This window comes from Plasmodium fragile, assembly GCF_000956335.1.
Source record: "Plasmodium fragile strain nilgiri unplaced genomic scaffold supercont1.35, whole genome shotgun sequence".
NCBI lineage: Eukaryota > Apicomplexa > Aconoidasida > Haemosporida > Plasmodiidae > Plasmodium > Plasmodium fragile.
Genome location: NW_012192615.1, coordinates 47,550 through 73,588, shown reverse-complemented (window position 1 = coordinate 73,588; position 26,039 = coordinate 47,550). Strand labels below are relative to the sequence as shown.

General features: G+C 45.1%; 8 protein-coding genes and 1 non-coding gene across 9 annotated transcripts; 5 read left to right on the top strand and 4 right to left on the bottom strand.

Moving 5' to 3' along the window:
• Positions 1 to 521: 521 nt before the first annotated feature.
• Positions 522 to 1,949, top strand: AK88_03185 (uncharacterized protein; the record flags this gene model as incomplete). Its single annotated transcript, XM_012480806.1, has 6 exons — positions 522 to 708; positions 860 to 1,044; positions 1,180 to 1,222; positions 1,370 to 1,438; positions 1,604 to 1,697; positions 1,877 to 1,949. The coding sequence occupies 6 exons, from the start codon at positions 522 to 524 to the stop codon at positions 1,947 to 1,949; spliced, it is 651 nt and encodes a 216-aa protein (XP_012336229.1).
• A 604-nt stretch (positions 1,950 to 2,553) lies between these two features.
• AK88_03184 lies at positions 2,554 to 2,626 on the top strand. Its single transcript has one exon. It is a non-coding gene; the product is annotated as a tRNA-Phe (tRNA).
• Positions 2,627 to 3,072: 446 nt separating this feature from the next.
• Positions 3,073 to 5,985, bottom strand: AK88_03183 (uncharacterized protein; the record flags this gene model as incomplete). The annotated part of the gene is made up of 1 exon (XM_012480805.1): positions 3,073 to 5,985. The coding sequence occupies one exon, from the start codon at positions 5,983 to 5,985 to the stop codon at positions 3,073 to 3,075; it is 2,913 nt and encodes a 970-aa protein (XP_012336228.1).
• Positions 5,986 to 6,962: 977 nt separating this feature from the next.
• On the bottom strand, positions 6,963 to 9,092 carry AK88_03182 (uncharacterized protein; the record flags this gene model as incomplete). Its single annotated transcript, XM_012480804.1, has 1 exon — positions 6,963 to 9,092. One exon carries the CDS (start codon positions 9,090 to 9,092, stop codon positions 6,963 to 6,965), a length of 2,130 nt encoding a protein of 709 aa, XP_012336227.1.
• A 2,408-nt stretch (positions 9,093 to 11,500) lies between these two features.
• AK88_03181 (uncharacterized protein) lies at positions 11,501 to 14,452 on the top strand (the record flags this gene model as incomplete). The annotated part of the gene is made up of 1 exon (XM_012480803.1): positions 11,501 to 14,452. The coding sequence occupies one exon, from the start codon at positions 11,501 to 11,503 to the stop codon at positions 14,450 to 14,452; it is 2,952 nt and encodes a 983-aa protein (XP_012336226.1).
• An 884-nt stretch (positions 14,453 to 15,336) lies between these two features.
• Positions 15,337 to 16,989, top strand: AK88_03180 (uncharacterized protein; the record flags this gene model as incomplete). The annotated part of the gene is made up of 3 exons (XM_012480802.1): positions 15,337 to 15,432; positions 15,595 to 16,735; positions 16,889 to 16,989. 3 exons carry the CDS (start codon positions 15,337 to 15,339, stop codon positions 16,987 to 16,989), a joined length of 1,338 nt encoding a protein of 445 aa, XP_012336225.1.
• Positions 16,990 to 17,095: 106 nt separating this feature from the next.
• Positions 17,096 to 17,969, bottom strand: AK88_03179 (uncharacterized protein; the record flags this gene model as incomplete). Its single annotated transcript, XM_012480801.1, has 2 exons — positions 17,096 to 17,239; positions 17,388 to 17,969. 2 exons carry the CDS (start codon positions 17,967 to 17,969, stop codon positions 17,096 to 17,098), a joined length of 726 nt encoding a protein of 241 aa, XP_012336224.1.
• Positions 17,970 to 19,277: 1,308 nt separating this feature from the next.
• On the top strand, positions 19,278 to 19,901 carry AK88_03178 (uncharacterized protein; the record flags this gene model as incomplete). Its single annotated transcript, XM_012480800.1, has 1 exon — positions 19,278 to 19,901. The coding sequence occupies one exon, from the start codon at positions 19,278 to 19,280 to the stop codon at positions 19,899 to 19,901; it is 624 nt and encodes a 207-aa protein (XP_012336223.1).
• An 811-nt stretch (positions 19,902 to 20,712) lies between these two features.
• Positions 20,713 to 23,026, bottom strand: AK88_03177 (uncharacterized protein; the record flags this gene model as incomplete). The annotated part of the gene is made up of 2 exons (XM_012480799.1): positions 20,713 to 22,264; positions 22,419 to 23,026. The coding sequence occupies 2 exons, from the start codon at positions 23,024 to 23,026 to the stop codon at positions 20,713 to 20,715; spliced, it is 2,160 nt and encodes a 719-aa protein (XP_012336222.1).
• Positions 23,027 to 26,039: the final 3,013 nt, after the last annotated feature.

The window sequence follows — 26,039 nt, the reverse complement described above, 5'->3', positions numbered from 1 at the left end:
TAAAAAACTTAGGCCCCTTTTTTTTTTTTATTTTTTCGTCACTTGCGCATGTGTGTATGCCTCTGCTTTTATGCTTATTCGTATGTTTTTTTTTTTTTTTTTGAAGGAGGGGCTTCTTACATTGTTATGTTGTCCCCCCTCGGAAGGTGTGTATGTACATGTACTACCCAGGCAGTATAGGTCTGCTTTATGAGTCCACCTGCACTTGTGTTTGAAGTTCCTGTTGCCCCACATGAACCGGTTTGCCAGCGCACAGTTGTTTTGGCGCACAGTTGTCTTTCGCTCACCGTTGACCATTTCAAGTGTCACAACGCATCCCTGTCCATTTTCAAAGTGCAATGCACCCTTGTCTTAAATTTTTAAGCAGTTCTCCCCATTGTCCCCCCGCACTAGTGTAGCATAATCACTCGCGTGCTTCGTGCCTCCCTCGAACCGAATCGGTCGTTCGCCCCACCTGTGTGCGTATCATCGTTTCTATTTCTCCCCCTTCAAAGAGCACCAACACCGTTTTTTTTTCAACGATGTATTTGTTTAAGAAGGCCAAAGACTCCATTGTCAATTCGCTGCAATACGATAAGGGTTCTCCCCTTATGCGGCTGCAAGGAGTCTGCAAGGGGATCCTCCGGGCCACGTTCCTTGTCTCCTTCGCGTTGCTCTCGCTAACTGTATCAACCTTATACTTCGAGCGAAACTTTTTTATCAACAGAGGTGAAGGAAGGAACATGGCCCCATTCAACATGTCGCTCCCCATATGTGTAGGGGGAAGTCGCACGTTCGTTTGTGTATAGACCTCGTACATGTATGTTGGGCCACGTTCATCAACTCACCATGTTGCCGCTCACTCATTCCCTCGCGACAGACCTGTTGCAGACCCTGGCAGTGACATCGCTCCTCCTCTGTTTGCTCTCCCTGATCATCCTAAGAAGAAAAAATGGAACCTACATTTATGCCAAAGTTGAGATGCACCCTTTTTCCTTTAAGGACTTGATTGACGTATCACTGGCGACGGGGACGGTCACGATCTCGGTGCTGGACATCCTACTGGTTTGTTTCTGCCCCGCACAATGCAGCACTATGTGTGGGATGTACTATGTGTAGAGAGTGGATTCTTCCGTCGCTGCATTTTTTTTCACACTTCCTTCCCACATGATCCTCTTTCCACCACTACCCCCTTCTCAGTGCTACCTTTGCCTCATTGTGGTGTTTTTCACCTTTTTAACGGGTACCCCTTCAAAACGATTACTTCTTTTTATTTTTTCCATGACTAGCATCTCCGCTGCTACGTTACGTGCGCAGGGACACCCTGGCAGGTATACACCTCCATGAGTAGGAGCAAGAACACCTCTGTGGCTTCTCTTCTTCCCCACAGCGTTGTTTTCCCTTTATGTATGCTTAGACAACCCCCACATGAAGGACAACCAGAATATTAGCCTTTTCAGTAATGAGCCTGTGATGAGCGTCACGTCATGGAAGTAGCACCACGAACACGGTGTCTTCCCTACTCGATTGTGCATTGTTCGACCTTTCTTTTTTCCCTGCACAGTGTGTGTCTGGTTCGTTTTTCGCTGCACTTTTTTTTTTTTTTTGTTTATCCCTCCCTCAGGTATGCAATTTACGTCCGTTTCGTACATCGGGCTGTACTTGATAACTCAGTTTTGTGCATTCAAATCTATGCCCTACCACCCAGTGGAATATTTGTGAGTTGGAGATCCATTTCAGAGTGGTGTCAACGGCACCAGTGTTTGTTTAATCAACATGTGCATGTGCACGCCTGCATGAGGAACATGACGCGCTGGGCATATATCCCACCTTGCACGCACATTCCCTTTTTTTTTTTTTTTTTTTTTTTTATTTCCTCCCCCCTTTAACGTCGCAGGGCATATATAGTTAAAAACATCATGGAGGACATTTTCTGCGTGGGGAAAAAGGCGTGGAAGTTTATATACTAATATAGCAAAAGTGAGTAATTGCCTGCCCAATATTATTTTTCATTTTATTCCTTTGGAAGGCTTCTCTCTCTCGCAAGGTCTTGGAGAGAAGCTGCTGTGTGGACACCAGACCGACTGCTCCCCTCTTATATTGTACATGTAAAATGTATTTACTTTTTTTTCTTCTTCATTTCCATGCATGAACAACATTGTCGTCATTTTTTTTTTTTTTTTTTTTTTTTAACTTCACAACAGCACTGCTGACAATGATAAAGCGTGTGCTACTGGCCACCATAAGGAACTAAAAGTATTTCTTTTTTTTTTTTTTTTTTATAAAGTGTTGCCTGGGACTCTATCTTCCGGGGGGGGAACATGAACCAATTTCGCGCAAGTGGCATACCAATAGGAGGAGTTTTACGCCCCATTTGAGGATTCGCGCTACATGAGCAGAAGGGCGTTGTGCGCGCTGCAATTAGGGGCGGTACGCGTGGTGTGCTGTTCGCGCCTCTACTCCTTGCTTCTAACTCATTGCCGCTGCATCGGGGCCGCTACTTTATACGCGGCACGCCGTGACAAGCCGACCGCGCCTCTTTACTAGCGTGAGCGAGAAGAATATTAAGTAACAGCCGTGATAGCTCAGTTGGGAGAGCGTCAGACTGAAGATCTGAAGGTCCCTGGTTCGATCCCTGGTCACGGCAAAATGGTTACATTTTTTCTCAACGCCAAAAAAAAAGAAGTCATTTTTTTTTTTTTTACCCTTCTTAGTGAACTGTACCAGTAAAAAGGGGCAACAGGAAAAAACATATCATTTTTAACTAGTACTTGGTAAAAGTTGCGTATTCTTCACATTTGGCCAATTCGCCCCCTTTTTTTTTTTTTTTTTTTGCCTATGCATTAGTGGGCTCCTTTCCAGTGATATATATACCCCCCCCACAGCTGAGACAGTTCCTGCCTCTTTTTTTGCGCCGCGCTGGTAAGGCGAATTGAGCCAATGGGGGGTGGGAGGATAAACGAATGGAATGAATGCGTTAAACTATGTTCGGATGTGTAAAAAAAAACAGAGAAAAAAAAAAACGCGTTCATTTGAGGGCTGTTAGGATAAGAAGTTATATGTACGCGTCGTGCTTGCACTCAATTCAGTGTCTCAAAATACGGCGCGCTTCACATTCCCCAGGTTGAGGGCAGCTAACAGGTAGCGTTCGAAGCCGAGGGCCAACCCCCCATGGGGCTTCGAACCAAAGCGAAACGAATTGATGTATTTTTTTAAAGTGGAGTCGCCGTCTATTAGCTTTTCACATTGCTTGAGATATTCAGACAGGGAAAAGTTGGCCCCCTCCGTCATGCATAATGCAGAGCAGACTTTCTTTCGTGGACTCTGCACCGATTCACAGGTGTTCATTATTTTGTAGAGGAGAATAGGTAAGTGGTTGATTCGCTGACTGCCGGAAATAATTTCTACTCCCTTGTAAACAAAGTCAAAGCTGTTCGTAAACCTAATGTCGTACAGGTTGTGTCCTGTGTAGTATGGTCTGAGGTGCCATGGGTACTGGTCAATTATGAACAAGTCCACGCCAAAATTTTTTTTTAAAAAGTGGTGTAGGAACTGTAGTTCTTCATTGGTCAAGTCGGGAGAGTGGAGGTACTTTTCCTTTAACTCTTTGCTTTGCGCCGATTCGGTTACATGTACTTCATACACGTCGTCTGCTTCCTGTACCCGTGGGTTCTTGCGTAGCAGGTTCAACAAAGAAAATTTACACTCCACCTGTCCATCATGGAAAGCAGTTGATGGCGTGTCGTTTGGGCCAAGTGACGCATTTACCTCCCTACCTCCCTCATATAAGCGGTTAAGAAAGAGCAGTAAGTTCTTGTAGAGCTCGTCTCGATTGAACCCGTTTAGGAAGGCGTAAACATTCTCATCGTGTGGGTCCCCTTCCCATGGGGATGATTTCCCATCAGTGCGGACACCTCCCTGGTGCACCCGGTACATGCCCTCCACCTTCTGAGTAAAATATACGTCATGCAACATATCGCCAGTGGGTGCTTCAAATGATATCCTTTTCTTCAATTCATCCTTTTCTTCATTAGTAAGAATTTTCACATCCCCTTGGGACATGTTACATGGCGCATGTGTCTTTTTTCTCTTCCCCCCTTCCTGTACTTCAAATGGTGAATAGTTAGAAGTATCCCTCAACGAGTTGGAGGCATGTTTGTCGAGTATATCTCTTGCCTCGCAAAAGGAGAGTACAAAAGGAGAGTCGGGAAATTTGCTGGGCTCAAAATCATGACCTCCAAAAAAAGAGCTAATTAAATTTAACTCCTCCGCAAATCTTTCAAGCATATACTCATTTAATCGCTTCAACATATTATACATGGGCATGACTATTTCATAGTAGTTGTGATAAAGGACTCGTTCCATGTCTAGCGAAAGGAACTCGTTCAGGTGCCTTGAGGTATGGAACTTTTCATTTCTGTATGAGTAGTTCATTTCATAGATTCGTTCAAAATCGGAGTTGATTAACATTTGCTTGTAAAATTGGGGGCTCTGGGCTAGTATGACTTTTCCCCCCTCAATTTTGTAGCACCTGGAGCCTCCTTCCGACCCGTTCAGTTGGAAACTGGTGCGGCCATGCATGGAACGGGAAGTGGTGCGCGAGGCATGATTTGCGTCATCGGGGGCGTGTTCGCCATTGCTACACGCAGAGTCACCTACATTCTTCTCCTCACTGCTGGCCGCTGCGTCATGGGCTCTTCCCCCTCCGAGGTCGACCATCTTGGACGTGAACACTTCTGTGTATCCATCCCGCCGAAGCATCTCCCTAAACCGTTGCGCAATGCGGCTCTTAATTTCAAACACGATGTGGTTCATGGGGTGCCTGTGGTGCAGGCTGGGGTGTTGCAGCTTCAGGATGACTTCGCTGGTGTTGAGCTTTGCGGGGCGCCGGGCAGTATCACCGAGTTTATCTCCCCCAAGGAATGCGTCACCACGGGCCATGTCATAACCGACCATGTCACCGCCGCGTAGGCCAGCACCTGCACGCGCCGCCCAGAACGCCCTGCCCTCGTTCACCATCACAGGCACATCATCAAACGCTTCCGAGATACACCGGATGCTGCTCACCACGACCTCTATGCATTTCTCATTCAGTATGCTTTCCACAAAGGGAACCCTACATCTACTTAAACCTCCATGTACCTTTACACGACCCACAATGTCCACAACACTTTCGTTTCGTATCTTTTTTATATAGGTAAAAAGATCATCTTCCCCTTCAGTGCTTCCTCCTTTTTTTTTTTCATACACACAGGTGAGATAAATTCCCCTCTCTTGTCTGAGGCGAAGCAAAATTCTTCTCGATTGCTTCACTTTTTGTTCCACTCTTCCTCTAATGAGAGTGTAGTTCTTTTCGACAATGGTCCTCCTTATGCTTTCCCCCCCAACGTGAGTAACTTCACTGGAGGGGCTACTACACGAGGAGAACTCCCCTCTGTGCTGTTCAATGTATTGAACAATCTGTTCATACGTCGAGTAGCAATTTTGGCGATTTGCAGTTCCATAACAAAAGGATAAGTCACCCACTTGTGCGAGGTGCAGTAGGGAGGGGGCATCTCCACTGTGATCACTTTCACTAGGTTGTTTTTTCTGCCCCTCCCCCTTTATCTTCAACATATAAAGGACAGAGCTGCGATTCTTCCACCCGGAAAGGCGACATGTACATATATTTTTCTTCCTCTTCCCATGCGAGAGTCCTCTGCTTGTCTCATCGCTGAACCGTGAGAAGCCTACTGGTGGTGAGACGTCACCTCCACAAAGGCTATTCAACTGGCTTGTCCTTTTTTTGTGTATACCACTTGGGGAAAGGCACTTGTTACTAAAACACTTGCTGGGTCTCCGCCCCACTGAACTGCTAACATAGGCCAGGGGTTCTCTCCTAGGGCCCCCTTGACTTAATTGTAGGTTATAGCTTCCTCTTTGCTTGTAGCAGAGGATGGACTTTTGCAGGTACGTCATTATGTGAATGTGCCACAGGAGGAGGAGCACCCCCTTTGCAGGTTTCATTTTTGCGCTTGCCCGCGTCACCCTCCGTCATCCGTTACTCTACCGCGCTACCCTTCTTCATCCCTTACTCTTCCACTTTACCCCTTTGCCATCTGTTACTCTGCCGCGTCACCCTTCCTCATCGATCACTCTGCCGCGTCACCTCTTTGCCGCTTCCACGTTGCACACCTCAGGGAAGAGTCAAAGAGGGAGCTCTACACGCTGTCGTCACTCCCTCCCATTTTTGTTTTCTCCATTTTAGGGTTGGTTTCGCTACCAAAATGGGATGAAGGAAAAAAAAAAAAAAAAAAAAAAAGAAACAAGCGTCGCAAGCACGTCGAACGCGAGAGCGATTTTTGAGTGCCAAGTGCGACGCAGAAAAAAAAAAAGTGCACTAAGTTCCGTACTGAGCAGTTCTGCCCGATTTGTGTACTCCCCTCTGTCGACCTAAATGAACACAAGTGTGAAACGAAATTGGGGACTTCACAAGAGGGTTTTTTTTTTTTTCACCTTGAAGTTTTGTGGTGACCTGGTCTACACGGAAAAGGGGATCACACTCACATAGGTGGTAAAATAATACCACCACCACCCTGTTCCTGTGCAGCACCTCCACTTCACGTTTGCAACAAAATTGAAAAAAAATTAAACAAAAAAAAAGTTACGATTAGCCAGTTCAGTCGTTACACAAATGAGGGGGCGGAAAATCATCATCAATGTTATGCAGTCAAATGTGATGAACACGAAAAAAAAAAAAAAAAACAACATCACAGACTGAATGAACTAACGGGGGGTGTGCGAAGGAAAGGATTAGGAGATACCGTGTCGTGATCATGTGGACGGGGTGGTGAGCTCTCCCTTAAGGGGGGGGGGGGGGGGAAACTCTTCTATTATAAAAAGGGGGACACCTTTAACTACAACATAAATTTATCACTACGCTGTTAACACCCATGCACAGTTAGCAGTTAGCCGCTCTTCCTGTCTCTCCCCCCCCTCAGTTGCTACCCCGTGGGAACGCTCCCGACCAGGTTGAGAAAGAGGAAGACCCAAAAGTCACGGTTGCTGACCATACGGTTGAGAAACTTCCTATAGGGGGCCCTGCAGGTGCTACGCAGGGTGCCCACATTATGTACACTCAATTTCGTGTTGAAGGGCGAAAAGAACAGAGCCCAAAAGGCGTTGTAGTTATTCTGCTGGATTAGCATATGTAGTCTCCTATGTATGTCCTTGTACAGGTGCCACACGTTTGCCGCAACCGATTTGTGCAGTTTGAGGGAGCCCTGACCAACTAGAACGAAGTGTGATTCATCTGCATCGTGTTGGTAGTCACCTCTATCATCCCCATCGCGGGAAGTACAAACTGGGTAGCCCCCCCCCCCTTGTTGCATAATCTGATCAAAAATGCTCCACACATGACGCACAATCGCCACATGGTTGCAGCTCCTCAAAAGGTATAGAAGCAAGTCGGAAAGGTCTAGCCAAATCATGTCATTCATGTACCCAGTGTCTATTTGAGAATCTTCTTCCCCAGTGGGGATATTTCGTGGTCCATAAAAAGTATCCCGTTTACATTTCTTATATTCCGAGGGGACCAGATTTTTTACATGCATTAAATTGTAATACAAATCTGGGTCAATTTTTTTTCTTATTTCGTTGGTGTCAAATAGGTAGGGTTCATAATGTGTTTTACTATTCCCTCTGCATTTAATTAAGAACTCCACATTTTCATTCAACAGGATACAAAAGAAGGTCACGTAGTTATGCCAAAAGTAATTCCTCAAATAGTCCAGCATATTCTTACACTGGTATTGAATTGCGTTATAAAAGAAAAGGCAATATTTCCCTTCAGCATAGTACAGCTTAAAATTATTAACATGGTCATTTTGTATAGAAGAAAATAAACTGATCTCCTTGTGAATCCTCTCCAAGGTAGCATTCCTCCTTTGGTGAAACGATGGTGGGTATGAACACCTGTACATGGTTTCGTGGTTCTCCTTAATATTTAAACATGCCTCTTTAAAATACAGCATGAAATTGTTTATGTGTACATTTATTGCTCTCATCATTTCTTGGAGGCTCATTTGTGTTACTTCATTTAGGAAGTTCTTTTGTAAGAACAGCTCGTATGGGTCACCCCCCATTGGGGACACTTCTTCCCCCTTCGGGGTGATCCCCTTCATCACGTAGTGCAAGTGGCTAAAGTACGACACAAACATGTTATACAGAAAAAGGGTCTCTTCACTGAATTCCCTATAGGCAGTCACCACTGGGTTGTACTCCCCCAAATCCTTCTTCCCTCCAGGAATGTTTAGTTCACCTTTCATTTGTGCCCCTCCATTCGTGTTTAATCGCGCCTTGTTCGACTGCTTCTTCAGGGGGTCATAGCCCAGCAATATTTTAACGTTGATGTTCCTTTTGTTTGTTTCCTGGTTGGCATTATTCGCAGGGTTCTGCTCTATTTCGGTCATTACTATAAAGTATCCCGCCGCCTTGTAGTTTTGCTTGATTTTGTCTGACATGCGGCTACTTACCGGCGGTTCGGCGTCTTGGACAGGGTTCGTGGAAGGCTCGCTCTGCGATGCGGGTTCTCCGGGGCGGCAACTCGGGTTGGCACTCGAATCGGCACGCGGGTAGCTGTTCACATAGCCGCTTCGCGCATCGCTTCGTGCATCGCTTCGTCCATCACTTCGTCCACCGCTTGGAACTTCCCTTGGACAGCTGCTTAAACCGCCGCTGTGCTCGGAGGAGGGGAGCCCCTCCGCTGGAGGCATCTCCTCGCCATGCAGATGGTACGCAGCGCCAGCGCCCGACACCTCCTCCCAGCCTTTCGCAACGCACCTGTACTGCTTGACCGCCTTCAACATGTTGGGTTGCCCCACACTCCTCACATACTCCTTCCTCCCAATTGGTTTAGCTCCACTTTGAAATCTCTTTTGACCCAAAAAGCGGACAATCGGACTTAAGTAGCCGTTGACATTTTTCCTTATTTTGTTCGCATTCATAATTGTGTAGTTCTCGTTGCACACGTGGGACAAGGTCCTTATCCTTACGCCGGTCATATACATGGGAGAGCCGCTTACATTGCACAGAGGGGGAATCCCAGGTACGACGCTGTTGCCACTGTGGTACATGGTTTGTGTGGGTTGGGTAGATAAATGTGGATAAGCTCATACCATTACAGGGTATATTTTTTTTTTCACCAACACGTTGGCATTCCTTTTGGAGGAACGAAATCAGTTCGCGCGAGTGCCATGTATTTTCGACAGTGAGTCAGCACAGCTAGTCACTTGTTCCTGCACATCGGCAGGACCAGTTGTGATCTGTTATTCCTTCCCAAACGTTTTGGTCCTAAAGGAGGTGTCATCACAAGGTGCTGTGCGCTGCCTTCTGCGCTGCCTCTGCGCGTGCGTGCTTAAAGGGTGAACTGGTGAGTACGCAAAAAAGAGGAGGTGGAATATGCCACACGGTGAGGTGTATAAGGAATACACTCGACAAGAGTTGCCAAACAGTTGCAAAACGAAGTAACCATTAGTCACTCCATCTTGTAACTATACAAACCATGCTTGTCAGTATGTATGCCATGGACTGACACATCATAAAAAAAGAAAAGGAGACGATCGAAATGAAAAAGTTGTATGAACAGAAAAAAAATAAAAAAAAATACAATGCAATGAAATCAAGTGTATACATTGCTATGTTCCCATTTTAGCGCAAAAATATAACCTTGCCGTTCATGTATTTATTTTTTTTTTTTTTTTTGTGCAAAAATAGCTAGCTAAAGCATTACGGGTTAACTTTTCCGTATGGGGAAAATTGGCGGTAGGAATTTACACGATTATTTTTGGTTTTATCATCATTTTACAAAAGGGAAAATATATCTGTACACTAAGCTTTGGGATGGGGGACGCTTAGCAAGAACAGGCGGAACAAAGAAAGGCATGCATTTTGCTCTCCTGGGATAACGTGGACGCACAAAGGCCGCTTTTATATATGACGAAAAGGAGACGCAAAAAAAGAAAGGGAAATATTTGGTCGTGTGATATGCCATTCACGTGTACCTGGGTACATTTCATCTTTTTCATCTGACCTCTAGTACCATTTCAAGCGTCTGGAATAGTGTCAACTGGTGTATCTTGTGCCGCGGCCTACATGATAAGCCACTCGATGGATACATATATAAGTGCACACTTGCCGGGGAGAATTACTGCTAACGTCTTTTCACAGCATGGCTACGAAGCACTACCCCCATGCTCGTGTCTTTATGTGGTATGTGCACAACTTGGGCTGCAACTTGCTAAGGGGATCCCTTCTTACAATAGCGCAACGGAATACATTCGAAGCAATTCCCATGTTCTGCCCAACGCAAATGTTCATATCTCCCCGTTTGAAAAAATTAAGAGGCAAAAATTAAGGCTGCCAAAATGTGTGCAACTTTTGGGGTGACCTCAGCACACGGGGAGGGCGGCTTCACCACTTTTTTAAAAAAAAAAAAACTGCATCACCTTCCAGTACGCCTTTAAACTGAGACACGGAAAGGAACAAAACAAACGACGTGTATGTTTCACTCCGTTCGATAGGACGTTTATGATCTGCTATGTAAACGGGGAGTGGGAACACACATGGATTATTGGTGTTATCAAACCAACTTGTTCAGCTAAATTTTGGAGGCTCCCCTTTTTTGTTCCCCCTTTTGTGTGCAAGTGGGGGAGGACATTCCTTACCAGGTTTATTTTTTTCTAAAAAAAAAAAAAAAAAAGGCGTCAATTTGGATGAGGGACCGGTAGTAATACTCTCTGACGGTTGGCAAAAGGAAAAACACCGCATCGTTCTGCCTTCCAATGGTCCTACGTAAATTTGCACAGGATGCACAGTTTACACGACGGGGAAGAGGATCCGTTACGCTTTTATGTCGTTCTTTTTTTTTTCCTTTTTGCCGTTGTTGTGCGTGTGTTGTTCGCTGCAAGTTGCCCACCTTGCCAAGTGTAAGAATATTTCGAATGGAGCACTAACACACTTTGAGCAGTATGTGATATTCGCACGTGGTGCATATTCGATGGGGGAAAGAGTGACGGATGCGAGGGGGCCGGGGGGGGCAAAACGAAGCTGCAATATCAGTGTGTGTTACCCTATGAAGAGGTGTTTATTTTCCCCAAAATGGGGTTCAAGGTGTTTTTTGTTTTTTTTTTTTTAATTGGCATAAATTTACCAGCGTAATTGTCACACAGGGTTTTTTTTTTTTTTTTTTTTTTTCAGCTCTTTTTTTTTTTGCTCCATTTTTTGCTCAGCCTTGACTAAACCAGCATGAGCAGATATAGCCAGATGGGGTGATGCGAAAGGGGGGGAGAACCAAAAACGGGTGATGTGATTACGGTGTGGCGATTTTGTTGAGAACAGGTCTTCCCCCTGTGAGAAGCTGCCTACGTGTGAACACGCTGAGGAAAGCAGAACTGTTCGACAGGCCTGGTAAAAGCAAGTGTTAACACGGGGGCGGGGAGGCACAGCGGTGAACTCCTGAGTAGACGCGCCACGGAGGAGTAAAATGGAGAGGGGAGAAGTGAAGCGGCGCAAGGGAGGTGATGACGATACAAATGAAGAACGGTTGGATCCACCGAATATGCGCCTCAATGTGATGAAGGACAAGTCATGGAACAGCGAAAGCATGTTTAATAGCGTCCTGTTCAGCAACCTATCGAAGGAACAAATTAAAATAGTACAGGTGCCCCTTAACAAGAATTTATGTATAATTGCCTGTCCAGGGTCAGGTAAAACGTCCACGCTGACTGCACGCATTATGAGAAGCATCATTGAAAAAAAAAAGTCTGTTGTTTGTATAACTTTCACAAATTATGCAGCAAACGACTTGAAAGAAAAAATTACAAAAAAGGTTAACTGCTTAATAGACCTATTCTCAGAAACAGATGTGAAGTGTAAACTCTTTACAGACAAAAACTCCAAGAAGAAATACGACACGGGTACCAAGATTCATAGCAAAACGAAACTGAAAGTTCTGCACACGATCATGTTCATAGGTACGATCCATTCCTTCTGTAGGTATCTCCTTGTCAAGTATAAAGGACCGTTCAAAATATTAACAGACTTTATCAGTTCAAATGTTATAAAATTAGCTTTTAATAATTTTTATGCTTGCTTTTTGAAAGGAAAATCTGCCCAAGGGGCGGGAGAAAATTTTTTCGCGTCAGGAAAAGATACAAAAGATGACCATAAAGGGTCATTTGATTTTATGAACTTTTTTAATATTTTAATGAAAAGCTTTAGTAAGAGGGATGCACAGCAGATAGAGGATGAGGCAGAGGGGCAGGCAGACGAAGATGGAGAAGGGGATGATGAAGATGGTGACCATTATTATAACTACCTTTACCACGTTCAACACGAGAACAACAGGAAGGACCACTTCGAACATGCTGATATACCAACCATGCTCAAAAAGAAACACATATTATTTTTGAAGAAAAAAATAAAGCTTTTCAAATATGTGGAGCTGTATCGGATGAAGATCGAAATGAACCGCGTGGAGGCAAGGTTCTACGCAGAGTACAAAAAGATATTGGACGGTGCCAAACATATTTACTACGACTTTGATGATCTGCTCATCGAGACGTACAGACTGATGAAGGAGGACGAGCGTGTCCGCGACAGAATTCTGGCCGAGTGGCACTACGTCTTTTGTGACGAGTTCCAGGACATCAATACGACCCAATTTAACATTTTGAGGTTTTTTGCCAATGAGACTTGTGGCAGGAGGGAGGAGGAAAGAGGGGCGCCACACAATGCAAACACTTCAAATGGAGCGAATCAGGAACCCCACCCCTACCGTGCCCACGAGTCGGATAGAAGCCTCACCGTGATTGGGGACGACGATCAATCCATTTACTCCTTCAGGGGAGCCCACATTAACGTCTTCGAAAAAATTATAAAAGAACAAAACTGCCTGCTATTCAAACTAGGTACTAATTTTAGAAGCACCAAAGAAATCGTTAGGGTTTCTTACAACCTCATCCTGCACAATGCTTGTTGCAGAATAGAAAAGGAGCTACGCACAAACAACGTGCAGGGAGAGAAGGTGAATTTCCATGCCTTAAAAACGAACAATGATCAAGTGTCCTTTATCCTTTGTCAAATCATTTTTTTAAAAAAAAAATACAGTTACAAGTTCGGCGATTTTGTTATCCTGTCTAGGACCAACAAGACGTTGAAGGAGACTCTCAAGTGCATTAACAGCGTGGATGTCAGGAGGAGGGCCGTTAAATTTTTTCATGAACTGGGTAAGGGGGCAAAAAGTGGGGCCAGTGGTGTGGTAAAAAGTGAGGAGAGTGATGGGGCGCTCGGGGGGGACCATCACTGGACAGACGTAACCCCAGATACATTCAAAATACCCATTAAAGAAATGAACAGAAAGAAATCCTTCTTCGGGGCGAAGGAAATCGTAGAGTTAATAACTGTGCTCAGATTCCTCCTCAACGTGGACGATGACATAATATTGAAGAAGGCCTTTAAGATTATAAAAAATGACAAGGCGGTGCAGGGAATATTGGACAAGCTAGAAAGCAGCGACTTGGGAGACACCTCACAAGAGGGAGAAGTATCCTCAAGCGCTGAAGGAGGAAATGGCCTCTCCCTTTTCAACCGTATTGAGAAAATCACCCGTTGGTACATCCTCTGGAAGAGAAATCAATTGAACACAGATGAGGTCCAGCACCTAGACGTATTCACAGAAGAGGAGATAAAAATAATATTAGACTTTTTTTTTTGTGTAAATTATTTTATAAAATTCGCTTCGCAACCTAAATCTGTGTACAGTCTGGTGATGGACATGTTCAGAAAAACGAATTTCGTCAATAGGATTCTTAAAAGGGTAAAGCGCAGACGGGAACCCGAGGTGATGCAAGGGGACAAGCAGAACGAGCGGCAGAAGAACGAGCGACATGAGGGGGAGGAAGAGCAGTCGCAGCAGCGGAAGAAGCGCGCCTTCAAAGAGTGTACTAGTGAGAGCGATACCAACCACCCCGAATTAGTGAACGAACTTAAAATCAAGCGCGATCTCCACACCTACTTCGGAATCAGTGATGAAGATCTGGAGGAACACGAATTACAAAATATTTTTATTCTGTTAGAGATGATTATGCAGTACACACCTAACCAAATAAATAAAAAATGCTCAGACTGTCTCATTTCCTTCCTGAATGATTTTAAAAATGACATACATGAGAAAATGTTAGTAGAGAAGGTCACCCTCACGACCATACATAAGTCGAAGGGGTTGGAGTGGAAGGTCGTCTTCATTGTAAATGCTATGGAAGGAGAAATTCCTCAGGCGGCGGAAAATAATAGGGACATAATTGAGGAGAGGAAAATTTTTTATGTTGGCATTACTAGAGCCAAGTTTTTCTTGTACCTGCTCTGCTTCTTGCAGAACAATCATACGGGGGAGAAGAACACCGTCTCGAGGTTCGTCAGTCAGATGGCCATTTGACTTCACCTTCAGTTGGGAAAACTGCCACGGAGTGTGTAGCGTGTAGCGTATATCACCTTTTTTCGTATGACTTGTTCATAATTTTTTTTCTTTCTTTTTTTTTTTTTTGTGTGTGTGTCAATACAAGGGAGGAAAGAAGGATGATATGACGCTTCGAATTAAGTCCTATCATTTAGCAAGGGTATGGCGGCGCGTTGGGTATCCCCGCGCGTGTGCGCAGGGGTGAAGAGAGCATCCGTCTTTTCGTACCCTGGAGCGGCGAAACGGAAATTACTGCGCCATGCTTCCATCCCATCTCCCAGGCATCTTTCCACGCGGGAGAAAGAGACATCAACTGTAGCGTCCCCCCATTTGTATAAGCGTCCATATATATTCCCACACGATGTAAAACAATTTTTTTTCCTTCCCAATTGTAACATCATTCCGCCTTCCTCTTCGCTGCGCCTGAAACGAGCCCAGACGGGGAAACCCCCCAAAATGTCTGTGCACTTCCGCGAGTTGTTTCCATCGAACAAGTACTACTGACGAGGGGTCTCTGGCAGACCTGTGTACATTTGCACTGTGTACACGCAACACTTTTGTGTACATGCCTTTTTTTTAATTCACGCACATGTCCAACTGAGCTGGTAGACTGCCCCAGTGGGAGATCCTCCACGATTGTTGTCCCGCTTCCACTCCCCTCAGGGTGATAAAATTTCGAACCGACTTTCGTAACACAATATATGATTTGTTCCTGCACAGAAAATGGGAGCTCACCACGCAGTAAGGGATGGCCGCCTTACCCCACGACATCGCTTCGTGTATCCCTCCTTGCTCGAACCCAAGGGCAATCCCAATTATCCCCTCCCACTCTTCCCTCCCCTAACAGCGAAACCGACTGGAACATGTGTTGGTCGGAGAAGGACTGGATAAACGAGGTGTACGACACGCTGTCCCTGAGGAACAATCAGTACGTCAACCACTTCAGGAACTACTACGAGGTGAGGCGGGTCTGTCCTACACCTACATGTGTTCGTGCCGCCAGCAGTTAGAGGCATGTGCTGCTGTGCTACTCCATTGTCTGCCCCTGAACACCGCGTACCAACCTACTGCATCTTTACTCTTCACGATTTTTCCCCTTGCACGGCCTTGTTCCTCCGAAGCTGACGCGGAAGGACCTGCTGGCGAAAAACATGAAGAAGCTGAAGAAGCAAAATGAGAAGATGAAAAATGAGGAAGAGCTAAAACTGATTGACATAACCCCAGTCACGTTCGTCCTTCCACTTGAGTACAAGCTGTTCCTCGAGGAATACAAGCGAAGGAGCAATCGCACGTGGATTATGAAGCCGATTGGAAAATCCCAGGGCAAGGGGATCTTCCTGTTTAAGAAAATATCGCAGATAAAAAGTTGGAGTGTCGGCCGGCAGAGGGAAAAGGTAGCAGAAGTGGGCCGGTCCCCCGAACGGGGAAGAGATGTGGACCGAAATAAAGCAGCGGAAGTGGGAAGAACCCCCGAACGGGGAAGAGATGCGGACCGAAATAAAGCAGCAGAAGTGGGACGAACCACCGATCTGGGAAAAGACGCTCACCGAAGCAAAGGAGTAGAAGTGGACAAGCCGCCAGAAGGAGACAAGGAGGCAGAGCGACCAGAGCAGTACATCGTGCAAGAGTACATCCCGAACCCTCTCCTCATCGGCGGGAAAAAATTTGACATTCGCCTGTACGTCCTCATCGTGTCCTACTCCCCCTTGACCATATACCTCTACAGAAGTGGCTTCGCAAGATTTTCACACACATATTTTAAAAACGAAAAAAATAACATGACGGACATTACAATGCACTTAACTAATGTCTCCATACAAAAAAATGCACAGGGATACGACGACAATGTGGGAGGCAAATGGTTTATAAGAGAATTGTTTCTCTACATGATCAGTCGTTATGGTTGTGCTAGAATAATGAAATTAATTAGCGACATTGAAAATTGTATTATTCAGTCCTTCTTAGCAGTTCACAAAATTATAATAAACGACAAACACTGTTTTGAGCTATATGGATTCGACATTCTAATTGATAATAATTTAAAACCATGGCTCATTGAGGTCAACTCCTCTCCTTCACTCTCGGCCAACACCAAGGAAGACTACACACTTAAGTTTAATATGCTAGATGAGCTCATGTCTTTAATGAACTTGGAAATGTACAATTTACCCGAGACTGACCGAGTTGGAGATTTTGACTGCATCTACAGGAAGGGCAACCGGGTTGTCCTTTCCCATCCCTACAACTTTTTTTCTCACTTGGGTAGGACACCGGCAACGTGCATAAGTAGCGGCCGCGGGAGTGGCGGTAGTGGCGGCAGTGACAGCGGCCAACGCGACGATGTAGCGGGAGTGGCGGCACTTGTGACACCCGAGCGTCCCCTCACCCACTCCGTCCCTTTCATCCCTTTTTCAGGGGCGCAGCTCTCCGGAACGGAAAATTTGAAGCAAATGGCAAAGGACATCAAACGGGGCATGGACGCACAAGGGGGCCCAGAAAAAGGAGGCACAACATGAAACAAAAAAAAAATGGAGACAAATGTACACGTGTGTCGCCTTGTAGTGGTGTAGCGGCGTAGTGCCGTAGTGGTGTACACGTGTGGTAGCAGGACACAGCGCTGAGCTACTCCACAGGGCCCTTCTTTTCGCTCAGGCCATGCAGGCGCCGGTCGAGGCTCCTGTGGTACTCCCTTGACAACCTCTTAAAATTGTTATTCTCGGCCAGGTCCTTTGCGAAGAAAAGGGTTCTCTCCTTCAGCAGGCGCATCTGCAGTGGGGGGGCAACAGCAAACAAGGGCATGTGTGTGTGTGTGTATACACGTGCACATGTGTTTGTAATTGGGTCACTGCTAAACTTGGTATGCACGCTACGCGAGGAATTCGCACAAAGGACGCGCCGATGCGCCCAGACTAACCTTCCTCGATATGTCCCTCCGCAGGGTGTACGGGATAAGGGGAGAGGTATTCTTCTCCGGGGAGACCCCTCCCTCGTTGTTAGGAACGAACACCGAGTTAGTCCTGCCCCAGTAATAATCGTACAGAGTAAAACCAATAAAAGATGCGGGGAGAACGGATCCCCCAAGTGCTAACACCTTGAATGCTCTGTACCTACTCCTCAGTGAATCGGGGCGAGTAATTTGATAATGCAGGTCAGCATACTTATGAATGAGCAACTGGTTTATGCACTTTATGCTTTTAAAAGCCCACAGGGTGGTCAACAAGACAGACAAGTGAATTAACTTGGGTTCGTATAACAGGGTCATGGAAGAGTAAAATCTTTTCCCCAGGTCAATAAATGGAGACACGTATTGCTTCAGGGGTGGTTGCTTCGCTTCGCTGAGGGAACCTCTTCCGGATGGAGCCTCCAACGAGGCCTCCTCCACATGCTCTTCATTTTCATTAACTACTATAAACCTTTGCTTGTACTCATTTTGTATGCTTCTGTTAAATTGGTCATCCTCCAGTTGTTCTTTTAAGTAAAAATCTCCTCTCTCCATTTTTTATGCTTCAGATGTTTCTGCTTGACGCGGTGGGGTATGGAGGGTATACACACGTTCGCTTTCCCCTGCATGTGCCTTTGCGTTTGCCTGCCCGACACCATGGGGCACCCCCCCTAAACTACCTCACACCGTGTAGCATCACTTCTTACCCTCTGGCGACGCACAGTTCAGCTGTCCCTTGTGAGGAAGTAGCTGTGAAGGGTACCTACCCTATTTAGTATAAATGGGGGGCTCCGTGTTTTATATCTTTTGCAAATGGGTTGACGAGCTTTTGTAGAGTTCTGGGTTGGGTAGGTGGCCTACTGGGGGTCACTTCACAAAGGGAGAGTCAAGTCGGCTTGGAGAGTGGCCAACTGTTATAAACGGGGGAAAGAAAAACAAGTGGGTGAAGAAAGCGAAGCAGGCTCTGAGCAATTTCCCTTCCCAATTGGGCACATAAAATGTAACATGTTAAGGTTTGCAGAGCGACATGCGAATGGTGCGCACATAGGATGGAGGGATGCATACCGCCATATGTATAACGGGGTCGTTCGCAACTTTGCGTGCAGGTACTGCCCCTACCGCTTCATCACTTCATCGCTTCATGGCTCTATTGCTTCCTTTTTTTTTTTTTTTTTTTTTTTTTCAACTTCGCGTACACAAATGTTTGTTGCTCCTCCCTTCGTCTGCGTTAAGACCTAAACGAAGCGCAATCTTGCTTTAACGGAAACAAAAAAAAAAAAAAAAAAAAAACACACACTAGGGTGAAGTAGCAAAAAGGGAAACAACACCAAGTGAAGAAGCACAAAGTGAAGCAAACTCGTTCTACGCGCTTACGCAAGAATGCCTATCTGTGCATACCACTACGTGCGTATTATACAAACAGCATGCACGTTTTTTTTTTTTTTGTAGCTTAAAAAGCTGCTCATCCAGCCCCCCTTTTCACCCACATAAGAGAAACCCCCTGGAGTGATAATTTGCAAAGCTGAGGCTCGGCGAAGAAGCACTCGTCGGCGGAAGGATGTGTTACGCAAACCACTCAGTTGTGTTCGCGGTGAACAGGCAAAGCGGTGAAGGGGAGCACAAGCATACCTGTGGGTGTATTACTCCACACCTCATTGGCCGATGTGCATTCGCGTGTGAACCGCTGCATATCCATTTGTGTATAAGCACACGTGTTGGGGAGAAAAGCATAGTCCGCGTCAGGACCGCAGAGTGGGGGGCTGCTTCCCGTTGAAGGTGTAGAGTACAATATCGCCGTTCCATTTTCAGTTAACCAACCCTGCAAATTAGTGCAAAAAAAAAAAAAAAAAAAAAAAAAAAAAAATGAATGAACACAGGTCAAGGGACTACGACTACCTGTACAAAATAATACTCATTGGAGACAGTGGTGTGGGGAAGTCATGTATCCTATTACGTTTTTCAGATGATCATTTCACAGAAAGCTACATAACCACCATAGGAGTGGACTTTCGTTTTAGAAGAATTAAAGTTGGTGACAAAATGGTAAAACTACAAATATGGGATACGGCTGGACAAGAGCGATTCAGAACCATCACGTCGGCCTATTATAGAGGAGCCGATGGAATAATAATTATATATGACACGACTGATCGCAACTCCTTCCTTCATATTAAAGAATGGATCAACGAAATAAATAAATACACAACTGAGGAGACTTGTAAGTTACTGGTAGGAAATAAATCTGACTGCAAAGACGAAATGGAAATTTCTACCACCGAAGGAGAAAACAAAGCTAAGGAGTTGGGGATTCCCTTCATTGAAACCTCTGCTAAAGATGCTACCAATGTTGAGTTAGCCTTCACCATGATAACTGAGGAACTGATTAAAAAGAAGAAGAAGAAAAGCGTGCCCTCGCTGGGCGCCTCGCAGTCCAAGGTGAAGTTGTCTTCGGAGGACCACGGCCCCGGCGCGCTCTGCTCCTGTTGAGGTGGCGAAGCGGCCAAGCGATGGCGCGGCGAACGGAGCCGTATCTACTACGCCACTGCGCAAGTTCGCACGGGCGAAGAGCAACCATTCCTAGTAATAGTAAATCCCACCCCCCTTAATTGATATAAAGCTAATTTTTTTTTTTTTTTTTTTTCCCCTTTAAATGTGTTCACTTCCCCTTCTCTCTGCGCCCATTTGAGGAGGCCTCCATAAGCATATTATAAAAATATACTAAAGGAAAAGGGAGCGTCATTGCAGGGTAGAGAGTGGCCTGCATGCATAAAAGTTTACATGCAAATAATTGTACACACAAGTGTTGTGTAAATTTATGCACACACATGTACGGTGTATTTTTTTTTTTTTTTTTTTTTTTTTTTTTTTTTTTTGTAAACGCGGATCCAGAGGATAGCTATTGTTTTTCCCTTTAACACATATTTGTGAATGTGAAGTTGATTTGCGTGGGGGGGTCACACTCCTCACATGTGCATTCTCCCCCCCCCCCCCCCCCTCAACGCGTTCGTCTTACAGGCGGTGATTAAAATGCTACGCAGCCGAAGTTACGGGCTCCCCGCAAAGTTGCCTCTCGCGTGTGTGCACATGCGCGCGTGTAGCGACCTGTTCTGGGTGACACGAAAAACGGGCATGTAATGTAAGTATACACTCCAGGTGTGGGGGAAAAAAAAAAAAAAGGAAAAAATTGTAACGGCGTCCTAACACAAGTGGGAAATTAAAAATGGAAACGTGTCGGGGATTGCGCATGATGATATACTTTATCCCCCCCCCAATTCTCGTCGCCAGACCCCCCCCTAGGCTATGCAAAGCTGAAGGTGACCTCATACGCCCGATTATTCGCGTAGCACTTGCAGTGGAAGGAGTTGTTATACTTGGCCCGGTTGGCGTTATAAAGGTCGACGAACTGAGGGGTCAAGACGAGAAGGGACTCCTCGAAGACTTCCCCTCCTGAGGAAGACATGTGTACATAAGTCTTTGGGTATATGGTGAGGAATCCCTTGCTGTCCTTGAGGTGATCCCTAATGAAGACCTTTTTCTTTTTATCGTATATTTCATTGAAGCAGGTATTTTTGTTCTTCTTGTTAACTGGACAAATGAGACCAAGGGTGATTTGTTGACCTGTTTCCGTCTCCACTCCCATGTTAACTGTGACGCTGACTTTGTTCCCCTTCACTTCTACCTTATCACAATTATTTTCAACTCCCCCATAAGCACAAATTTTATCTGTCCTGGAAAAGTCGACACCTAAAATGTGTTCCTCTACACCCCCTGCATGAAATGTGACATTTTTATTCTGCGTTTTCTGTGAACCATTCTTACTTAAGAAAAGCATATGTGTAGTCGATTGTGAGGAAATAAAAGAAGGAAGCTTAAAGATATAATAATAATCATCGACCTTAATATATCTTGTGTTAGGAGGGAAGGAAACTGTATTGAGTTTCATATGAGATTTCGCATCTGGTAGTTTAAAGTATATAATATTATTAGGGTACAAATTTACCACAGATTGATTCACATCTGTATTGTCTAATATGAAATTACGTTTAAAGTTTATATGAAGGGACAGGTAAAAGTCTTCTCCTAAGTAGCAGTCCAATTTCATATCTTTAAAAAAATATTTCTCGAGGTCTTTTTTTATATACAAGGTATATAGCTTAAAATTGCTGTACTCATACACGCTTTCAATTTTATGTACTATATTTACAGGCTCTAACATATTGTCATATTTCAAGTAAAAGCATTTTCTTATGTCTTGCCTAACCCCATTGTATATACTCACTGTGAAGAATCTGTCCTGTCCTTCAATTGTTAAATCCTCGTAGTTCACGTCGCAGTAGTAGTTATTGCCTCGCTTCACAAATCCTGCATTCATATAATCCCTCTTTATATACATAAGCGTACAATACTTTACCGTTCCCTTGTGTGATAAAATATATGTGTAAGTTTCCTTCTCATTAGCATAGTTGTAAATTAACCTTTGGCTGTCCAGCTGAAACAATTTCCCTCTGTGGTATTCTGCCCCAATACTCTTTGGCACCTCTAGCGGCATCAGGTACGTGTTGTTATACATATAGTACAGAGTGCATGGGGGAGCCTTGCCATCAGATACAGGAGACACATAGTAACCCCTCACCTTCGCGATGTCCCATATGTAACTCTGCTCTCTTACCAGGTTAACGTCTTGGCACTCAAAGTCGTGGTCCTTTTTGTATGAACACTTGAAGTACTTGGTCAGAGATACCTTAGACGCCAAGTACTGGAAGCCGATTTCATTTCCGCTGATCTTCGGCACCAGGCTTTCGTACGTCGTGTGCTTGTCCATGTTCGGGTGGTAAAAATGAAGCTTTTTCCTGAGGGGAAGAAGTGGCAAGGTTAGAAGTGATGACGTTATAAATGGACTTGGTGATGTTATAAATGACTTGGTTGAGGTGACCCTGCGGGCTGCGAACGGGAAGAGCACTTCGTCCCCTCCCCCAACTCGCAACCGCTGCGTCCTGTGCTTACCCCCAGGTGAACCCCCCATCAGTGCTCGCGTGGCAAATCACCAACAGTCCCACGTTCGGCTTCGCGTTGCGCTTGTTGTTGATCCCGCAAATGAGCAAGTGACCCACGCCGAACAGGTCAAAAGAGGGCAGCGCATAATCATTGAAGGAAGAAGGCTCAAACATACGTAAATCGATTTGTATCTTATCTGTTTGTAACGTTTTTAAATCATCAGTGATACTTCTAAAGCATTCATAAGGGGGATTAGACAGACTCTTATTAAAGCAAAAGACCACAACTAGCTGTTCGTCAGTTGTAAAGCTGTAAAAATATCTCAGCAACTTTGTAGTATAGCTGTTGATGGCTTTGCTTTGCATTTTCCATTTCTTGTCTTCCCCATAGGAGCTAATCACGATGTTGTACTTATTCACCACGCTGTATGGTACCTTGTCCAGGCACACCTGCACAACCTCTCCTTTGAAATTAACAAAGTGCTCGAGGTAACATTGTTTCATGTTCGTGTCCTTTGAGATTAACTCATTTTCGACGTTGAAGTAGAACCCCCGAACTCCCCTGCATGCTATGGACACCCATAGGAGGAGACCGAGCAGTGAGCCCAGCGCGGTCATTTTGCTTGCGGGGGGGGGTCTATATACTGTGTATGGGGGTATATTCGTGTGTGCGTGTAACTTCGCCCTTTTCGTGACTGCGATTTATGGGGTTGTATACACGTGGGGGTCGGTACCTGTGTCTCTCGACTGCGCTACTATCTGCTGTTACGCGTTTCTGTCTGCCCCTACGCGTGCACCTTAAACGGGCCGGCAAGACGTGTCATTATTTTTATTGCCCCCCTCTCTTTCGCTTCAATCCCTTCCGTCCTATTTCCCACTGGAGGTTATTCCTCAGGGGTACCACCTTGGTGGGGAAAAAAAAAAAAAAAAAAAAATGCACAACGCAAAGAAAAAAAAAAAAGGAAACCCGTATCTGGAAGGATAAAATACGAGAGTCAACGGAGAGAGAAGCGCAAGTCATGCGTACTCTTGCGTAGAGGGACCATATTCTTCCTTATGCGTCTTTCAATAAAAAAAAAAAAATAAATAAAAATAAAAACATAAATAAAAAATAATAAAACGAAATGGAATGAAGTAAGCGACACATTGCGATGTCGTGTGTACACAGGCAGACGCAGCCCGAGTGACCCCAACTCAATCGTGTCAACCCAGTTAAGACCGCCAATTTTAGGTAAACCTCAATCAGATGGATCGAATGAAACAAAAAAAAAGCTCACCTGTATATGCATGTCCCGGTTGGTGGGCTTTGGAAGGATGACGCGGTAGGTGTACATACAGGCCAGCACTAGGAAAAAGCAGTGGAGGTTAAAAACAAAAAAAAAAAAGGCTCCACACGGGGGCACTTGCCCCTACAGGGGAAATTTACTTTTACATATTACACTGCATGTACGTACTCCTATGTGAATGTTGAGTTGGTGTAATGTAAGAGGTCCGCTTCAAGATGATCAACCTCTTGTCCTCCACCTGACCATTTCCCTCTTCAAACCCCCTTTTTACCTGACAAGTCAGGTGATTTTTTTTCCTCCTCATCAATCCTACTCGGTACATACCCAAGCAAACGATGACACAGTTAACGTTGAAGAGAATCCTTACAAAAAAAAGAAAAAGAAAGAAAGAAAAGAAAAGTGACGCATTTGTCCGATACGTACTGGCACGGACGCATTTGTCGCGCTGTTGATCAAACAAACTGGCTCCGTGTGGACACCTCCTCGCCGCCACTTCTTGTTAATGCTGACTGGGTGAGGCAACGCAAAAACAAGTTGTTACTTTATCCACATGCATGCCCGTATATGAGAAGTGACATGCAGGAGGCTGCTCCCACCTCCCATCACATGTAGGGTTATGCTAATATTTTCACGCTGGACCTCTTCAAGGGGGGTGTCTAATTTGTAGTCTGTCCCAACGGAAGGGGCCCTTCGTTCCTGGCACTTGACAGGTCGGCCGCGCCTGCCTGGTGTGCCCCATCTGCCCCGTCTCCGGGTGTGTCTATTGCGTCCACCTCTATTACATGGATTGCCTCATCCCAACGCCGCAAAGGCACAGGGGCGGCAATTATATTCGCGTCTCCTTCCGATGATCACAGTGTTAACCTCCCACCTGTGTGGGGTCCCCTCCCAGACGGATTTAGACTGGGCAACGTCGCCCCATTCCCCCCTGACCGGATGGTCACATGGGGTTACCTCCCCACCTCTGCACTGCTTTCCATAGCCACAGGGTACGTTGAAGCGTTCCCTTTTTTCTTGTTGTAAAAAAAAAAAAAAAAAAAAATATCACCGGAGTCTCACCTTGTGGTGTAGCCAATTGGTCAGGTCACAAAGTGGGCAGTGTGCTGGGATAAATCAGGACGCCGGTTAGCGTTCGTTAAGCTTAGCCAAGTTTGGTCACCTTGGGCTTACTTCAACTTATTCAGCTTATTCACCGTCGGTCGCGCGGGTGAGAAGCAAACAGGGGAGGAGTTGCAAAAGTGCGGAGCCGCGCCTCTTCGTTTCAATTCGCAGGGCTGTTTTTTTTTTTTTTTTTTTTGCTCTCTTTTTGCCCTCTCGCATTATTCACCCCCGTTGCTCAGTCGAGTGTGCACAGTGGAGTGTGTCATACTCCCCCGGGGGGCAATGCTGATCAAAACGAAACAAGTTAAACTGCGCGAAAGGTTACCCCAAACGATTCACACATTCTTTTTTTTTTTTCCCCTGCGACAATTACTGTTTCACAGTATGGAACTGCAATTTTGAATAATTTTTTTTCCCCCTCCCCCCGTGTTCACCTTCTCCGTCAGCCTCTTTCCTGTTCCTGTTGTATATGCTTGCTTACACTATTAAAAATTTTTTTTTTTTTTTTTTTTCCCTTTTAAATTGATACCTAGCCGGTGTGTTTGAAATGAGAAGGGGTAAAATCCCCAATCTGGTGTGCAAGTGGAAAAGCCCTTTTTTTTCAAATTGATTAGCCAAAAGGGGAGCAAACACAAAAGGCATATACACGGAGAGAAGAGTATCTCTCACGATGATGAGCCATACTGCCTGCACATTTTTAACAGAACAGTATTTCTCTTTACCAAGAGGCACCTTCTTCACCCCCTTTGCATGTATATGTGTGTTTTGTGTGTATAATTGCCGTCACATTTGAGAGGAGTTTTTTTTCCCGTTTTGCATGATATAGCATCCGTCAGACACAGAACGAAGTGATGTACGAGTTAGCTCGATAATTTGTTACCCACACGAGTGAGCACGTGCATGTTCAGGCACTAGGAGGAGTTTACACCCTGTGATGTTAAAGTGAAAAAAGACCCTTCTGAGGAAAGCGGCGTAAATCTAATCATTCTACACGGAAGGAAAAACAAAAATGAATCAACCAGCGGGTATTATTAACGAGCAAGGGAAAGACACCCTACTGGTGAGCGAACGGAACAATGAACCCAAAGTGCATAGTGAAGGACGTGAAGCAGACCCCCATGGTGAGACGCACGAAAAGAAACACCCCCTCCAGAAAGAAGTGGCAACATATAATATAACAATCGGGGAAGAGGATAAGGAAGAGAAAAAAAAAAAAAAAAAAAAAAAAAAAAAAAAAAAAAAAA